General features: G+C 35.6%; 1 protein-coding gene across 2 annotated transcripts; it reads right to left on the bottom strand.

The window, feature by feature from the left end:
• Positions 1-113: 113 nt before the first annotated feature.
• LOC111303934 (protein CHROMATIN REMODELING 5-like) lies at positions 114-19,549 on the bottom strand. Of its 2 annotated transcripts, XM_022900469.2 has the most exons (31): positions 19,287-19,549; positions 17,557-18,397; positions 17,293-17,360; positions 14,043-14,468; positions 12,717-12,941; positions 12,486-12,569; positions 11,619-11,678; positions 11,414-11,517; positions 11,184-11,235; positions 10,225-10,288; positions 9,955-10,048; positions 9,752-9,839; positions 9,537-9,671; positions 9,063-9,254; positions 8,900-8,967; positions 7,624-7,717; positions 7,396-7,520; positions 7,251-7,314; positions 6,801-7,013; positions 5,693-5,935; positions 5,483-5,593; positions 5,238-5,324; positions 4,869-5,048; positions 4,682-4,762; positions 4,302-4,547; positions 2,845-3,000; positions 2,549-2,726; positions 2,273-2,454; positions 1,452-1,805; positions 1,268-1,361; positions 114-1,108 (listed from the first exon to the last, which is right to left on the bottom strand). In XM_022900469.2, exons 2-31 carry the CDS (start codon positions 18,290-18,292, stop codon positions 606-608), a joined length of 5,307 nt encoding a protein of 1,768 aa, XP_022756204.2. In that variant the 5' UTR covers positions 18,293-18,397; positions 19,287-19,549; the 3' UTR covers positions 114-605. The 2 variants fall into 2 exon arrangements, with proteins under 2 accessions (XP_022756204.2, XP_089598918.1); XM_089742792.1 differs by lacking the exon at positions 17,293-17,360.
• Between the last annotated feature and the right edge of the window lie 448 nt (positions 19,550-19,997).

Below are 19,997 nucleotides of genomic sequence, written 5' to 3'. Positions count from 1 at the left end.
TTCAGTCCCTTACTGTGAAACTTGAAAGAAATTCTGAGTCTAAATCGTGTTATCAAATTCAGATTTCCCTGAAGCTACTGTCACTCGAATAAAAACACACTGGCTCAACTCTATCAGAAGAAAATTTATACCAATATTATTGCTAACAAAATTTGCACCTTGTTAATGCAAAAATTCGAAACTGATAATGTACACTTCTTGCTGGGCATGGTACACATCTCGTGCATGTATGTTTGAAATTGAATTGAGATTTTTTTTTTCCTGCTATTCTTGTTCTATATACGTAAACAAATTACTGGACTCGCTTCCAAAAGCAAAAAGAAAAACAAAAAATTGTCGCAGAGGTCCCTTCATGCCCTGCCCATGTTAGTCGATCTTTGGATTTCCTTCCTACTCAGCCGTCCCTTTACATGGATACAACTCCCATCTGGTGCATAACTTCATTGATCCAGCCATTAGCAGTCAGAATCAAATAGCAATTTTTTATTCCCATGGTGAAAATGGAATCCCAGAGAATATTCATGGCAGAAGCAGTCAATGCCACATGGCCAAAGCCAATCAGCATAACTCATCTATCAACTATCATCCAGCACAGCATTAAAAGCTTATTTGATGCCGGAGGGAAAACCTTGCCTTTGTGGGAATCCAGTTTGACGCATTCGATATGGTCGCTCATTACTAACAAGCCGTTTATCAGATGGTCCTGCCCCAAGAATCCCCAAGGAGTTTGGATCTATTACACGGGTACCATTGTTCATAGTTTGAGTTGGTGGCTGAAGTTGGGGATGAATATCTGCTTCAGCTCTCCGCCGTCGTTTCCAAGCTTCAAACTTTGCGGCATCAATGCCTTTGTGAAATGGTTGTGATGTTTGATATGCCATCACATTCTTGTACCCTCTCTTCTTCTCAATGGAACGTGAGAAAGGAGGGAAGTAATTAGGATCACCATCTCTATCAACATGGCCGGGCACAGAACCGTTGATATAGGAGGGTCCTACCCCTCCATCCTCCTGCCGCTCCTGCTTAAGCTTAGAATAAATCTGATGAAGCCTCTCACCAGAAAGATTTGAAAATGTAGAAACATAGTTCCATAAACGCATAGTCATCCCTGCAATGAGAATTGAAATTAAAAAAAAGAAATTATCAAAACATCCAGATTCTTTAAACTTCTAAAATGTGAATGTGCAAATGAGACCAAATGCATAGATAAAAAGGTGATTAAACTAATAAACTAAAACTTAATTAAACAGCGTGAAGAACAACATACTATCTTGTCTATAGAGCTCATCTTCATGTTCCAAGACAATTTGATCTATCCTCCTTCCAAGAAGCTGCAAATAATTCCGAATTTTTGAAAGCACCTGGAAGAAAATAGAAGACCTTATGAACACAACTCCAGCTCACAAAACAATAACAAATACAAAGAAATGTAAAAACAGAAATAGCTAAACCTTCTCCTTGGGAAGATCAGCACTGGTAGTCTGCAATCTTTGGAGACGATGAAGGGTTTTTATTTCATCAATCATAACATCTTCACACCACTCCATCCACTTCACTTCCTTAAACTGCTCATATACTTCCTCATTGTCTGACATTTCACCTTCCTCTTTAACTAAAGGTTCAACTTTCTGAGGCCTCTCAGGTCTGTCCCTACTCATTTTAAAACTGACCTTAGGAGAACCTGGTTTTCCTTTCTTGTCTCTGCCACGAGACATTGATATGTTTAAAGGATTCTGCTTTTCCATCTTTGAAGACTTACGACCAACTTTGATACCAGTATTCTTACCACCAACAGCTGCAACTTCCTGTGAAGAAAGGTCCCAGTCGGTTTATATTATGGATGATGAGGACAAATATGAAGTCTAACTCATGCACGAAGCTTAGAAGCCCAGCACAAAAGCATGCAAAAAACACACGGATGCAAAGGTGATAAAACCATCAAAGAAATATCAGTTGTAAACTTTGGATACTTTAGCAACAAAAATCCAAAACTTTCCAATCATTTAATTCACTGTTAATAAAAACCAATTATGAGGTCAAAGAAGAAAAACAGTCTGTCAATTCTCTACAAAGACAAAAGCAAGAAGTTTCCATGCGAGTAAATATAGCAAGAATTTTCCAACAGAACCAAAACTGTAACAAAACCACTAGATTTCCTATTTTATCAAAAAAAATTAAAATATCTTTTTAAAGAAAAAACATGAATTCGTTTTTTATTAAACAGTAAGAATTAATCTCCATATTATATTGACATTGCAAGTATGAGCAATACCATTTCCAAGAGTGCATTAGCACGTTCCTTCAAATTTGGGGCACGTGGCAGAAAGGTTTCATGGTGCTGAAGTTCCACAGGAGCAATCTTCTTTGTAAGGCCAAGCTGTTCATCTAACCTTATCTTTTCCCAATTCCCAAATCCATGGTAGTGTATTCCCAGAAGCAATCTTGCATCATCAACTAATTATGATAACAGGATAAAATAGGATAAGTCCATAGCAATTTTCTTTTAATTACATTCCTGTAACAGAGAATATAAATAGGATATACATACTCTGATTCCACCCACATCCTTTAGACCAATTAGAGGGTTTAAGGTACATCAATACACGGAACTGTTTTATGGGATCCTCATATCGACTTATTCGCTTTGCTAAGAGCTGAAGTTCTTGGACACGATTGAACAGATCATTTGCCTTAACAGGGACGCCAAAGAAGTCCAATAGCGGTCCCTGAAAGTAATTACCAAATAAAATACCAGAGTTACAGAAGGCTATAGAATTATAACGGATAAAGGATACCAGTGTAGAATTGGAAAACCAAATACAATTCATAATTCCTTGAACGAACCTTAGGTTCTGCATTTCCTACTTCAACTGCTTCTCTGCATCCTTCAACCAAAGCTTTGAAAAGCTCAATCTGTGCGTCAAGTGGAGCTGCTGCAATAGCACCACCAACTTCCTCTGCTATCAAAGGGGTTTGGCTTTCATTCCCAAATTTCATAACCTAATTTTTAGAACAATAAAGAAATTGCCAAAACACAGAAAATTGGTTAACACTACCTATAATAATTGAAGAGGCAAATGCAACAAATTTGAGAAGAAATGCATAAGGATAGAACAGATGCCATCTCTAATTGGGAGGAATGGGCTGATGAAACAAGAATGTGTACAAGAGGCTCAAAAGGAAATTTAAGTGGTTAGAAGGGAATTAGTTATCCAGCAAAAGTAAAAAAGACATTGTTCAGCTATCCAGCACTACCCTCCCGTGCAGCCAAAGTTATTAGAAAGCAAAATCAAGAGAGGAAAAAAAGTAACTGACATAAAGCTGCACTCATAAAGAGGGCAACTAGTTTCCAGGATCTGAATGATAGGACAGATGTATATTAAAACAAAAGATAAAATCAGAATGAGTCATTTCCATTAAGTTGCAAGTTGCAATGTTTAAGAATAATTTAGGCCAAGACCCAGGCCACAAGATGTACCAACAGTTCCAAAATAATAAACACAAAATTCAAACATGTCCGTACCCACACTAGATATGTAGTTAACTTATCATAGGATTTATAGTAGCAGTCATACATGATATTGGTGTAAAACAAGGAAATAAGGCTTAGTGTGAAAACTGATAAATGATTATAGTTCATTAGTGGAAAGCAGTTAGAACCTGTTAAGCTTGCTCCTAGCGTAAATAAATTAAGGCTCAGTCAGGATATCGACTCCCACTTTTGACAATGGCAAATTATTTTCCAAAATTTAATCCTAATGTTCTTTTCCCCATGAAAATAATTTCCATCCAGTAATTTTCTTATATTGCACAATACCAGCAAAAAAATGCAGAAAATATGGTCTCATAAGTAATTCAAAGAAAAAACTGAAGGGGTAGGTATTTGCTTTACATATTCTGCAGGCCTCAGTGTCCAATAGACCTAAGGAACACAATAAAATCAAACAAAAGATACAAAAGAGGCCAAAACATGATTACAACAAAAGAACAGCTATCCATAAGGAAAGATGGTCTAATGTTTAAGAATGTCTTAATAACCTGTAACTAAGAATAATAAAAAGTATGCTATGCTTTAATTAACTAATACATTATGTTACTACCTACTGCTTGGAAGCATATGTAAAAATTAATTCACTTTAAAGAACTTTCATGGTAAATGGGTTGCACTAAATAGAGAAAATTTGCCGCAGATAATATTTTAAGTAGCAATATAAAAACATGCTGCAAGATTGTTTAGAAAATATAAATGGAGGAATATGCTTTTATATGCCACACAAATTCCAGAAGACTAGCAACTATACCGCTCGAGAAAAACGCAATGCATCTCTTTTAGAAAGATTCCCATAAGACCATCCTCTCACTTGAGCAGTTGCTCCCTCAATCATTGGTGTCAATGGGGCAGAGTATTCTGCTTTACGGCGCTTTTGTACTCTCTCCTGAAGCTCCTGAGGATCAGAGCCTTTCTTCTTTCTTTTGTTACTTCTCTCAGGTTGACTTGTCTCAGCATAACTCTTGGTATTTCTTGCAGCACGAGGAGCTAGAGCATCCTAATGCAAGAAGAATAACTTGGACAGATGGATCCAACTAATTATCTAATATGAACATAGAACTTAAAAATGTAAAAGCCAAATTCAAGAAACTTTTGATAGAATAAGATTGATAAAAGATATCAGGATCATACTTCGGCTTGCGCAATGGCATCTGGTTTTATCCAACGACTCCAGAAAGTCCCATCATCTTCAGCACTACAGAAATTTGCAACCTGAGCATGATAAAAGAAACAGAAACCCATTTACATAAGAGTTGAACGAATCTATAAACATATTATAACAAAACTCCACCACTATATCAAAGTATTAGTTGCTTGCCTTAAAAGCACTCAATAATTCATTCCCTTCTTCTTCACCCTCTTTCTCCTCAACCTTCTCTGCCCTTTCAAGAATTTCATCGATATCCATACTTAACAACCTTTTTTTGCTTTCTTCATCATTTTTGTCCTCCTTGAACAATTCCTCAGCCCCAAATCTCAAAATTGCTGATAACTCATTCTAGAATGGTAAAAAAATATAGAATTGTGTTAAGAATAAAAAAGTACTAAAAATTTACATAGCAACACCACACAATATTGGCATCCAGGAAAGAAGTGGTCAATCATTGTGGTTCCAACAACCATAAGCCAGATATACAACGTATTAAAGACTACAGACTCGAATAATTACTTCAAGACATATCCTTACCTTATCAAAGTAACTCCCTTTCTTTGTTTCTTTTCTCTCCAGTCTACCCTCTGCATTTAATTTTTGGATCACCAAATGGTCAAGCACCTGCAGAAAGCATGACACAAGAAAACACGTAAAATTACTCACTTTAAAAGCAGAACAGGAAAATTAAATTAGGCTCTTTTCACATGCACATATAATTTACACTAATATGTGAATAATGTATGCATATGAACAAATTCATGCTGGTTAAGGTGAATGACCATCTTCTTCTTAGCTCGCTCCAGGATGTCTTCCTCAACACTTTTGCTTGTCACAAATCTGTAAATGTTGACAACTTCTTGTTGCCCAATTCTATGAGCTCTACTCATTGCCTGAAGCAAAATAAAAAAGTAAGCACAAATAACACAATTAAAATTTCACTGGAAACATAGAAAATGATGCTGGTAAAAACATAATGTCAAGTTTGAGACCTGTAAGTCATTCTGGGGATTCCAGTCAGAATCAAATATTATAACAGTGTCTGCAGTTGCAAGGTTGATACCAAGGCCACCAGCCCGAGTAGAAAGAAGGAAGCAGAAATCATCACTTCCAGGTGCATTGAAATGATCCATAGCCTGCTGTCGCAACTCTGCCTTTGTACTACCATCAAGCCTCTGGAATTGGAATCCTCTGAGCGACATGTACTCGGCTAGTATATCCAGCATTCTAACCATCTGAAAATTTTTACCATTTTAGTAGAACATGAACATGTAAAACACCAGATCGCATAACTTAATCAAATTTATCCTCCATTAAAAACATAAACACCGACTAGCTTAGGTTCTAATATCCATAGGACAACTGTCAAACACCCCATCCATGATGGGATTAGAAATATAGAATAAAGAAAAAAATGTAAAAAGAAGAAAATTAATTAAACCACAAAACATACAGACAACACTTTTTGTTTATTCAGTTGCCCTCTTTTCCTGAAGAATTCGGATTGGATAATTGCCATAAACCTAATGACCTGGCTGACCTATGTCACAAATACAATAATGTCATTTCTTACCCCCACCCCAAACAAACACATAACATCAGTCCTAAGCTTTGTTGGATTAAAAGGAGGGGAAGGAAAGTGAAGGGATGCAGGGAGACAGCAAAACTTTTCCTTAATTAGGATTAGTGAAGGGGAAGGGACTAGGAGAGAGTACAGCCAAACCACCATTATCTACAATTCCTCCAAGCTGAGAGCATTTGAAAGGGAGCTATTGCCTACATTAAAAGTTTTTGCTAGAGAAAAAAAAAATTAACCTTAGGTTTGTTTTCTTTTTAACTCAAAGGATGCAACCATAAAAGTATATTAAAAGTAATCATCTCATTTCCTTTCCACTCCTTAACCAAACAAGTTGTGTAACATTAACCCTCTTTCTCTTGCCTTCCATTATATTTACCAAACCAAAAAAAAAAGGAACCATAACCTCTCATACTCCCTCTTCTCCTCCCCTTCAATTTCCTACCCTCTAAGTTCCCAAACATAGCATAAAAGATTGAAGTGAACAAGTGGCTGAGAAGTATGTAAAGGAATCCAATACGAACCTGGGAGAAGATTAGAACACGATGCTTTGTTTCATGCAACCTCATAAGCAACTTGTCAAGTATAACTAGCTTCCCACTGCTTAATATAATTCTCTCCAGTTTACTAATATCATTCATGCTAGTGTCCCCACCATAACCATGATCAGCGCTTTCAAACAGAAAAGGATGATTGCAGCATTTCTTCAACTCTACTACTATATTTAAAAGTGAGACCTGCAATTTAAAAGAAAAGACCTGCCTCAACTTTCTATAATTGGTAGCACTGCTTGACAATAACAGAAAGCGAAGAAAAACTCTGTAAACTGGTTTTACAGCAATACATACTTCATCTATATGCTGCATACTTTATCAGTAATAAAAATAAGTAAGATCAGAGAAAAAGAAGACAAGCACCACAAAGGCACTGCAGAGATAAAATCTCCAAGCAGCAAAATAATAAGAGATACTAACCTGATTGCCACGAACACCTTTATTTAGGTCATGGAAGTTGCGTTCCAAAATCCACTTATAGTACCTGCATAAATACAAATGGTATCCCATGTTTATGCAATAGAAAACAAGAAAAACTTATTCACAAGAAATTTATAACTCTTACTGTCTCTGAAGTGGGGACATCTCAACCCTAAGGATACGCTCAATTTTCGGAGGCAAAGACTTCTCTACATCCTTTATAACTCTTCTAAGAATGTGAGGCCTCAATTCCATGTGAAGATTAGCAAGCTATGTTGCAAATTCAATACAGGTTTTGGTTTTAGATCAAGTCAAATAAATAACTTAACAACCTAAGAAACATGATAAAAAGATCTAATGACTAATGGCATACCTCAATTTCATTAAACAAGCTAAGGTTCTTGTAATTTTGAACAAACTCATCCTTACTTTTGAACTTGTCAGGATCAAGGAAATGAAGCAGAGCCCTGTCAAAACATTTTTCAGGGATGTAAATAATGGAATATACTAGCTGAAGAAGCAAGCAAGATTTATTCATCAGTCCATGAAAAAGGAATTGCAAGTCTATTTGCCATGCTATATTACAATTTTGAAATGAATAGAATTATGGATTCCAGAAAGATGGAGAGTGTTGTTATCATAAAATGATTTAGTCAGCAAACTCAGCTATCCAGGAACATTTCACATGAGAGACAAAAGACACATATAAAAGCATATCAGGCAGTCAACAAGAAAGAGTGGGAAAACAGTCACATAAAAAGCAGTTATGGTGAATGCAATTAGCTCACATCAACATCATTATCATTAGAGTTGCTAACAGATGAACCAAGCAGATATTCTTGAAAGGTTCATGTACTAACATAGAGCAGCATGGAATCAGTGATTAGGAAAAGATAATTAACACAATAATTTCTTATGCTCAGCTCCTTCATTTGTTTTAAAAACTCAAATGCAGAATTATTCAAGCATAAGAAGTCACTTCATTTAACTTTTGGTAAATATAGATTGAACTAAACCCCATATATATATATAGGGATCAACTTACACCAAAAAGTTTTACACTTTTTTCTAACTATTGATTTTAATAGATCCAAGAAATGAGATTAACCCATTTTTTCTCTTTATCACTTGACTTCCTCATCCCTAGGATCTATTGAAATCAATGGTTAAGAAAAGTGTAAAAGCTTTTAGTTTTACACTTGTATAAGTTGATCCCTTCCCTACATACATATATATATGCATGCATGCATGTATGTATGGATGTACGTACGTATGCATGCATGCAGGCATGTATGTATGTATGTATGTATATATTATGTATATATCACTCCTGATTTCTAAATAAGAGAAGGCAGACATGTCTTAAGTACATCTAGACAAATAAAAGTACCAATATTAATAAAATTAAATTTTGGAAGAAGAATTTTATTCTCAAGAAACTTACTATAGTTATAAAATATGATGAAAAGCAGGCAAAGAAACTTAGCAATGTCTGAACGCAATCATAATGTTGATATCAGAAAAAAAAAATTCAGCTTTGACAAAATCATTTTTAGGAATGTATCTAAAAAACTGGAAGATAAAAGTCTGCTCCTAATGTTAGCACAACCTCCAATATTCGTACTAATACAAGAAAAAGAAAATAATACCATAGCTCCTCAACACTGTTTTGTAACGGAGTTCCCGTAATTAGCAACTTGTTCTTAGTGCTGAATTCCTGACCAAACAGAAAGAATCACCCAATATTAATCAAATTAACAAACCAATACAATGATGCAGGGCAGAAATTTGAAGTTATTGAATAGGCCATACTGAAAGCGTTGTGTACAACTGTGCCTCGCTATTCTTCAACCTATGAGCTTCATCAACCATCAAATAGTTCCACCTTATCTTAGACAGTACTGCCTTATCCTTCAGAACTACTTCATAAGTAGTTAGAAGGGTGTTAAATTTTATAGGTCTGCCAATTTTCTTGTCATTGTAAAATTCATATTGCTGACAAACCTGCCAACAAAAAAAGAAAAGAAACTGTAACAAGTAGGATGGGGAAGGGTTAAAATTATATGAACTACCACCCACCTATGTAAGATACACAAGTGACCAGGAACAAGGTCTAACAGAAAATTAAAACTTCACTAGGCACATAAAGATTAACAAAAAAGAGCTATACACCAAACAAATATTTGGGTGGAGACAAAATTGTAACCTATAAAATAAAGTCAAGCAACTGCAAAAGTTTAATCTACTTGCATAAAGGAGCATACATACAAGAAAAACATGACTCACCTCTCGGCTTGCACGAGTACCTACATAAACAATAACATTCATATCTGGAAGCCACTTCCTAAATTCTTTAGCCCAGTTTGATAAGGTGGATAATGGTACAACCACAAGAAATGGGCCAGGTATTTGTTGAGCATTCTGAAAAAATAAAAAATATCAACGAAAACTCCTCAACTTCAAAATAATAAGACAGCTCTTCTTAAAGGACAGTGGTGCACCTGTAAGAAACCAAGCATAGATACTGACTGAACAGTTTTACCAAGACCCATTTCATCAGCTAAGATGACATTAGTATCATTTCTCCAACTGTTATGTGAATATGAAAAAGGGGCATTAATGGATGTATCAGAATGCTCTGGATTAAGACAAACATTTAAGTAAAATAAAATGCTAACCTAAAGCAACGGAGACAAGCATATACCTGTTAACAAGAAAATTCAAACCCTCCAGCTGATAATCACGAAGCTTTCCTCCCCTTAACCACTCTGGCTGTTCTTCGAGTTTCCGCAAAATTGCTTAAGATGAAAAATGTAACCCAGTTCAATGATCCATTTACATGACTAATTGTGAAACTATAACAATAAATCTAGCAGAAACTAAGACCTTCAAAAGGGGGCATAAGGGTCAGGGACTGTATGATGCAAAACTTTAATTATACACACATACGGAGTAAAATTTTTGTAGCGTATACCTCTGCCCTTCTTACGCTGGTGATCTACCATTTTCCCCTGCTCAGCCATTGCAGCTTCACGAGCCTGTTTACAGAATGAGAAATACATGTGTTGAATTGGTATTACAATATGAGATAATATTTTATTTATTTATCTGAGCATATTAAAAATAATTAAAACAATGCATAGAACAGGAAACTCCAGTGACTGGACTGGACAAGGTAATAACAGATAATGTGTTAGAATGAGCATTACAACTTTCAACTTCTCATGCCCGATTTCAGTTCGAACCCGATGCCTGCTCATGGCTTATATGTTTAATAACCAAAACCAGCATGTAATGTGATAAGATATACAACCTAATGTTCAATTCGTCAATTGCCTTGACTAACTCAGCCCACATTAATCTTCTAGAATATTTAACAAGTTACAGACTGCTTTAATTTCCTGGAAATGAAGATATGTCAAATAAAGTCAAAAATTAAAAAAAAAACCTGGTTTACATTCTTTTGGGATATTTAAAAAAGAAAATAAGGAGAGTTAAATTTGTAATTTAGTTGGTATACTACCTATTTTTCAAACACTGAAGTTAACTATCGTGACCCATTTTAACATGCAATGACAAAAGAGACCAATATCTCTGCACAATTAACACACCCTGTGTTCCATAAAACTAGCTTGCATTCATTTGCTTTAACCTACTTAAAGATCAAATTTAATACATTACTGCAATATGTCTAATATGGCAACATGGGCCCATGTCAGCAATACCTGCTGCAACGACATATTATGCAGAAAGGAAAAGATAGGTCATAAAAACGTCAGTCTGAATACTTTGCCTCACTTGCCTAGGGGGCGTAGTGTCCACAATGCACACACGTCCAGGCGGACAACATTATGAACACCACCATGGTAGCTATTACAAACAAATGTAATAATAATATAAAAACACAAAGACAAAATTTGCAGGATGTGTTACCTTATATTCATCAATAGCATCTTGAGCAAATGTAATATCTATATCCTTTTCCCTGGTACAACAAATGTAACCATAATCATAAATACTGCAGCTGTGTTAAGCAGGACATGCAAATAGAAGAAAAAGAAAGAGAACACAGTAGACAATAGCACCACAGGATAATAGAAACTTAGTTGGAGGCATAGAGACACTAATTTTAAATTTATTGAACTATCAATGTAGACCATTACCAGGTTGCTTCCGCATAAGACAACCCCTGCCACTTGACTAAATACTCTGACATTACATTCCCAAAGTCATCTTTACTTATACGATCAACAATTACTCTCTCCACCTGAAAACAAAAATGGTGAACCAATTACAATTAACTTAAGGAGCACAACACAGAAAACCAAGCATAACAATGAAAGAAACAAAGAATTGATAGAAACCAACCTGATTATTTTGCTTGATTAGATCCAAGTCCATTTCCTTACTTACATCATTGACCTCAATCTAAAATTTAATAGAGAAAAAAAATTAGAAATGAGTTACTACAGCAAAAAGGTTTATCTTAGAATCTGTCTAATGCAAGTGTATATAACTTTTTCATTTTACTCTCCCTGCCAAGGCAGGAAGAACTTGTTTCACATATTCCAGGCTCCACAATAAATGTGCAATTTACCTTAAGATCAATGAGATCAACAATATACCTCATGAAGTGATGAGGATAATTTTGAAAAGGTTACAAAACCAAAAAAGAAACGGTATTGATAATAGTATACACTGCTGCTATCAGCATACGCTAGATACGCAAATTATTTATGAAATAAACACAATAAAAGTATGCAACAAATCCAGTCTCCCAACAGGAAAAAAGGATATAGATAATGACCAAAAACCAACAAAGACTTAATAGGTTACCCCTCATCTAGTGAATTTACAAAAATATATAAAATAAAATTTTAAAAAATGGACTAGCTCAAACATCTTGGTGAAGTGACAGTCCGCCTTCGAGAAGAGATGAACAGAATCCTAACTTGTCCCACAATGTTTTTTTTTTTTTTCGTTTTCCCAACAAGCTTGATCTTTCAAATAGTTAATCTTCAAGGAACTAAATGCGGTGCTATACAACTATTTCCTCTTCATTTACCATGACAATGATCAATGAAATTGCCACACAGCAAAATATATAGTGTATGAATTTTTGTTCAAAAGAATTTAGATAAGTAATAAATTCAGTAACTCCCAAAGTGTTTCAGTTGTTTATCAACAAGTTGAAATGAGAATTTCAGAAACAAAAGTTTATAAATGCAAAAGTACCTCCTCACGTGAGAGTGCCTTCCTGTATCTCACATCCTCCATTACCTTTTTTGTGTAATTTAGAACCTTCTTAAAACCACTAAGCTGCAAACTCACATATAAAAGCACAAAGAACCAGTCATTAGAGAAAGAAGACAGAGAAACCCGGGGCACTAGAAATAAACCTCCACAAAATAATGCTCTTAAAAGACACATGCACTAATATAAATAATATAAAGAATAAAATCATACATTCTGTAGCTCAAAAAATGATTTCCACTGACAATGAAGATGCGACTGGCCCTTCCATTTTATCAGGAATTCCATTTCATTCCAATCTGGTTCAGAATCAAACAAGTGGCTTAACAAAACAGGTTCTGCCGATCTATTGTTTCTAATTGCATCTTCAGCCATGCCCTTCGGTTGATGCCATAACACCTTTTCAATTGAGTCACCATCTTGCTCTTCAGCTTCATCCTAAGCAAACAATATAAATTTTTAAAAAAGAATAATATCTCTCAAAGAGCATCATAAGATTTAGATGTTTCAAGATAGTATATTGAAATTCACAAAAAAGGATGCACATTTACATAAACTGAACAAATTCAATAAATGTCAAAAAAACAACAGGGCCTCACAAGGCTGCCTCATTATCTTACATTCAAGTATGCAAGTCCATGTGTCACGGGCCGAGACTCAAGCTCCAAACTCGCACGGCTCCAAGACATGACGCGGAAGAGTCCATTCCCGTGACCTGGAGCCTGACACTCAGCCCATGACACATGCACCTCCCATCCCATTCATGCAAGTTCAAAGTTCAAGGCTTATCCCATGTAACCAAAACAAAGGACAAACACATATAAAAACAAACAGAAGTAGGGCCAACATCAACAATTGAATTGGAAAGTCAACACCTTTTAAACCAGGGATCTTTGGTAACAGTAACTTGAAGTAAGCTAAAAGGACAAGGGCAAACAAAATACTTGGATTGAGCAGAAGTGCCATGGTATTTACTTCAACCCAAGTTTAGAAATTATAAATCGCCCAGGTATAAATACTATTAGGAAATGTTATGACCCTAGCCATGCAACTGTGATTAATACAGGTTCAGAAAAATGGATAGAGACAAGCAACTCAAATGCTGATTAGAGTCAATATAACATTTTATCAGCCAAATACATAAATACCAACTTGAATAATTACATCTCACAAGTCCATTTTACTATCAAATAATTGTATCAATATGAAAGATCCAACTAATCTTCTAAAAATATAATGTAGGAAATTATAACCATGAGTTAAAGGTAACAAAAATGTTATGGTCCTAGCCTTGCAACTGTTAACCAAGAACAAATTAGACAGGTTCAAACAACATGGATATAGAGAAAGGCATGCAACTGAAATGCTGAAGTCAATATTACATTTTATCTGCAAAATTCATAAATACCAACTTGTATAATCTACATCACAAAATTCCAATTTACAAGCACACAATTACATCAAATGTAAAAGATCAAACACACCTAATAAAAACATAAAGTAGGAAATAATAACCATAAAAAGATATGCAGACTTCACCTTTAGTGACTTTTTCTTCTTGCCTTCATCAATTTCTTCACTTTCTTCACTCTCAACATATGATACTTTCCGAACAGACCTACTAGAAGTACGAACCTCACTGTTTCTTCCCATGCTCGTCGACATATTAGAACGAGCATTATTTTTACGGTGATTTCCACCTCTCCTTGCATTGCTCTTGAAATCCCCATTACTTTCACTGTCAGAATCCTCAGCTGAGTATTCATCCTCCTCAAAAGATGATCTCCCTCTTCTTTGTCGATTGGAGGATTTACGTTCTCTAGTGAGTTTTACATTACGACCAACTTTAACCTGTTGCGTACCCTTAGGTTTCTTTCTATAATAAGAATCATCTTCATCTGAGATGTCTACATCACCATCACTATTGTCTTCTTCCTCAGAATCTTCACCATCCCAGTCTTTATCCTGTTAAATAAGAACTAAATTAGTGGGGAGAAGAATCAGGCAGATGATAAGGCATAAGCAACACAGCCAACATGAAACAAACTTAATGACCAATGCAGAACATATTTTTCATCAAAGAACATATATCCTCCCAAAAGCCCCTCCATTATTCCCCCAAGAACCTTTGAAACTAATTTTACCAGTCTGAAGTGAAATAATAAGTGAACATCATGTCATGAAGTACATGCATGGAGAAGAAGGTTATAAAACACAAAAAAATAAAAATAAAATCAACACAAATGCTCAAAATCTCAATCTATTGTGTAAAATCCATTTAGTCTCATTCTTAACATTCTGATGCCAATACAAATTCACTCAAGGGGTGTGAGCTTTAACTTTACTAGAATACACCATAAAACAACCGCGCCTAAACTTCTGGAAATTATCATACTTAATGTTTTAATGTCTTCTATCCATGCCTAACCTCTGAATTTTCACTTTTCAGTCAAAAAAAAAAAGTCATTAGAAAAATTTAAAGCATAAATCATATTTAAATTGAACAAAACTTTGGTTGGACATGCAAGGGGATAGATCAATTAAGACAATCTACCAAAGCATAAAAGGTTCATACTCAACTCTGGAGAAAACCCAAAAAAAAAAAGGTCCTTCAGAATACATGAGTATGAAGAACCTAAGTAGACCTTAACAAGCAGAATTATTTTCAAACCATAGTTTGTTTTGAAGCCAAACAATAAGACCTTAAATTCATAATTTAAATAATCTGTACATATAAGCTGGGCTCCTGCCCTCATCAAAGAGATAACTTTGAATGCAATCCCGCAAAAACTACCAACTTTAGTTGCAGTTCCCCTAAATTCACTCTTACTAGAAACGCAATTGAATCTTTTTTCCTCATATATTAAATTTTCCCTAAAACTCATCAATGGTCTCAGCCCAACAAATAAAGACCTATATCAACAGTCACTCCATTATATAGTCACATTGCAAAATCTAAAGCAGCCCCATTCCAATCCTACAAATAGCAATCCACAGACTTCCATCCGAACTTTCTCCCTTCCAAGGCCACCAAAAAATTCTATCCTACATAGCCACTGGTTAAATAATGGGAAATCATTCATCATTTAGATAGCAATAAAAAGCTTTTTCAGGTGACTAGATACACTTTCAAAAACCAATAACAATAATTATCTACCCTAATTGCTCAGCTAACCAAGTTTGACTCCCCTAAAGTCCATTAGAGACTCCACTCCATCCATAGATGCCAGGGTAGGTGTATGATGTGTCCTTCATTAAGATGGACTGGAGTCTCCAGAGCAATAAAGAGGATCAAATCTGTCCAACCCAATTAACCACATGCAGCTTTAATTCTGCCACACATGCCACAGCTCAAGCAGCCCAACAAGAAAGAGTTGGCAAGCATTAACAGATAACCTAAACCAATATGCCCTACATTTCACTCAAATTTAGGCCTTTTTATTACCTATCTCCAAGCACCACCATATGCTAAACATAAAAACAATAAACGCCTATGAACATCTTTCACTAATTTACCATGGATAATCTTAATTCTGGCCCTATAATTGAATATTATAGCATGTACCTTCAAAACCCAGATTACAGTTTACAGGTTAGCATGATGATTAAAAAGTATGAAAGTTTTAGTAGTATTCATCACCATTTCCATCGGAGCAAAGAGAAACACTAGTGAAACCCTATTTTTCTACATTCTAAAAGAGCTATAAATTTCGTAGCATCCAACACCAGTATAATAAGGAACGTGTTCTCATCCCCTGTGCAGTGATACACAATTCATGGCATTAAACAACTTCATCTTCAAATGGCCAGAAAATTTTCCTTTTTTACCAGAAGGTCCAGGGCGGCTAAAATTTGAATGCAACATTTTACTCCATAGCCAACCATCTTTTAAACCCTAGAGAAAAGGATGGACAGGAATCTAAAATATGTTACACGGACTCTTCACTTTACTCTAACATACCTAGGGGTGTAATCGAGCCGAGTCAAGCCGAATAGTGAGAAGCTCGAGCTCGACTCACAATTCGGGGCTCGGTACTCTGCTCGAGCTCGATCGAGTTTTATTTTTCAAGCTCGAGCTTGATTCGTGATTGAATTCGAGCTACTCGAGCTCGCTCGATTAAGCTCAATTAATATGTAAAAATAAGCTCAATTCGTATACTCGACAAGAGTTCGATTATTCATGCTCGAACTCGAACTCGGACTCGAAATATTTTATTAATTAAAATAATAAAAATATATTTAAATATAAAAGCTCGATTAGGCTCGCGAGCTACTCAAATCGGATATAAGAATACTCGAATTCGGCTCGATTGATAAGTCGAGCTACTCGAGCTCGAGCTCGACTCGATAATAATCGAACCGAATTCGAGTTTTCTTCGAATCGAACCCAAGTAGCTTGCGAGTACTAATGTATCATTTACACCCCTAAACATACCCATGTCCAACACTTTTAGGACACTTCACAAATCATATAGGTATAACACTTTCATCCTTAAAAATAATGTAAAAAATTGTCAAAAACATAATTTACCCTTGTTAGACACGTAGCTAGCATTAACAACCTATCCCTAGTACAAGTGACATCAACCGACATGCTTCTAGTCCTACAATTAAATAGAGCAGCTTATTAACATTCTCCTTTCTTCCTGGTTATCTTTCTACTTGGGCCAAGGAAGGGTTGGGACAAGATATGCCTCTAGAAAACTACAAATGTGAAGGCATATAAAATAAAAATCGTAAAGTTTAAACCAAAACAAAAGAAGGTGAGAAATAAATCTAATTTAATAACCTTATTCCCTGTATGAGCACTTGCAACACCATAGTCAGGCTCAAAATCAGCATCATCAGGGTCATCCTCTGCAAATAAGACAGCAAAAGCTTCGCATCTCAAAATCAAGAGTAATACAAAATTGTTCTATAGTTCAAAGAATACGATTATATATCATCCATCAAATTCAATGCACTGGTTTATTCAACGTTAGTGACTCATTGTGGAACAATGTAATAAGAAATAAGGCAGAAAATGAAGATAAGAAGGGAAGATATAGCTTACCATCTTCTTCTTCCTCCTCTTCATAATCTGCATCAACATCATCGTTGTTGTCGTCATCATCCTCATCATCATAGTTACGGTTATTTAAAGTTCTTGAGCTCCTGGACATAGTGGTACTGACAGAAACAGGCTTTGGTTGTGGCCTAGTATTTAACCCAACAGAATTGCTAAAGCCTCTGTAATGCATCATATCACTTTGCTCTTCCCCATCCTGTTCATAGTATTCATCAGATAACATCTCATCTGCAGGTACATCAGAATGACCCCTTTGAGCCTTGCCCAATTCTTTCTCTGCCTCATCATCTTCCGATTCTAACCTATCATCCCTGTCATCTGATGAATTATATACTGAACCTTCCAAATTCTTGTGGTCAGATTTTGACTCCTGCCCAGAATCAGATCCAACCCTGCAGTCCGTAGGCTGGCAGTCCTTCCAAAAAGTTGAACCCCATTTCCCAGGAGCTGTTCTTCTTCCTGCTGGCTGAAAAATGGAATTCGAAACACCAGCCCCATTATCAGTAGGCACCTCATGATTCAGCCTAAGAGCATCATCTGCCTCCCCATCACTTTGACACTGTGTATCCATGTTAATATCAAATTCTCTTTCACTATAAGTCCCATCTATGTCCTCATTCCGTACTGAACTGTGAATCCTACCAATGCTTTGTCCCTGGCTTTTCTCTTCCAAGACACCGTGCGAGACCATGTCATTTGAATAGTTCCTAAAAAACGCCATCTTCTCACATGGAAATCCTATGCAAATAACTCCCGTCTTCAACAACTATGTCTATGCAAAAAGATTGAGGAAATACAAAGAAGCTTCACAATCTTTGCTGAGAACCTGAATAGTAATCAGCCAAACTCTTTAGTCCTTCTGAGATAAACCCAGAGCACACAACTGACAAAGAGGAATACAAAGTGAAGAAAAAAATAGGTATTGCTCACAAAACTCTCTTACAAAGAATCTGGAGACAAAAGAATATAATCTTCATTAAAGAATACAATTTACTTTAAAAAAAAAAAAGACAATCATCGCCTAGCTGAATAATCAAAAATTCAATATTCAACGTTAAAACTCTTTAAGTTTAGCTACATTTGCTGAGCAAGCAAAGAGTTCAATGAGAAGAACATAGCCAAATGCAAATTCAAAGTCATTATTGAAGTTGCAAGGATGAAACATCGTATGAGAACTTCACAAATCGATACATAAAACTGCATAATTGAATAACAATTACTTCGTTGGATCAAATACAATCCTAAAAAACTAAGAAACAAGAAAGTGTTGAAGTCAACCATAAAACCAAACAAATTCAAATTCACACACTTGCCAAGTGAATTCAAGCACAAAAAAGATCAAAATTCTAACCAAAGCAATCCAAACAATGACAAACTCCACCCCGAAAAGGCAGAAGAAAAACACGAATCGAACAATGCAAACGACAGATCCATCACTCCAAACACGAAAACGAAAAAAATCAAACACTAGAAACTCCTATTAACAAACCCTAAAATTAAACATAGAAAGCAACAATTAACAATCCAAAACCCTAAATTCATAGCCTCATGGAAAATTGAGTAATAAATTACAAAACGACCGCCAAAAAATAGCCGATTATTGTTCAAAAGAAAAGAGCCTTTATGAAAATAAAGAAGAGTTTTTATGGGTAATAAGGAGAAGAAATTTATTGGGTATAAATGGAAAGGATGCGCAGGTTAATAATCATGCGCACCTTTTAAGTAGCCCGGAAATTGAAACACAACCGGAGCCAAATTTTTTTGAAAACAAAGAGACCGTTTTCACTCGGGTCTCTCCCGGGTTTACGGATTCAGGGTGGTTCGGTTCTTTTTAATCGGCGCCGGTGGCTAAGATGCGCAGAGTGGAAGGTGAAAGGTCCGATTCGAAAGGAGGAAGACGATGCGTTTTTTTGGATTAATCGTCAGAAAAGAAACATATGGAGAGCGTGAGTTTTTTTCTAGAGAGAGAAACAAAATCAAAGGAAAATAAAAGTTTTAAGATGTGAAATAAGGGAGGGGATTAATTTCGTTAGGAGAAACGTGTTTATAGAAAATAAAAACTCTCTCCCTATTCTAAAACCTAAATATAAAATTAAAAAATTCTTTATTTTTTTTTAGTAGTAGTATTTTAGACCTTTTTTTTTATTGTTTCTCTAATTTCGTTTTTTATTTACTTGATGCGAATGCAAGAGGCCACGTGGCGATGGTTTGTGTCGGGAGATTTGGACGATTAATCGTACGTGCACGCGGTTATGGTGGTGGGTTGACAAAATTTTGATGAGGGGTTCTTCGAGTTCGGTAGTGGAAGAGGATAAAACAATGAAATGACTAGGATGTCCTTTACGCAGAATTGTTAAATATTTTTCGGGGGCTTAAAATTTTCTTGTAATTAAATTATGTCAAATTTTCATGATAATATATAAAAT

This window comes from Durio zibethinus, chromosome 13 (genome assembly GCF_047325235.1).
Source record: "Durio zibethinus cultivar Kanyao isolate XHJ-2024 chromosome 13, ASM4732523v1, whole genome shotgun sequence".
Taxonomy (NCBI): Eukaryota; Viridiplantae; Streptophyta; class Magnoliopsida; order Malvales; family Malvaceae; genus Durio; species Durio zibethinus.
Note: the sequence above shows the minus strand (reverse complement) of the source record. Positions and strands in the feature narration are given on the sequence as shown.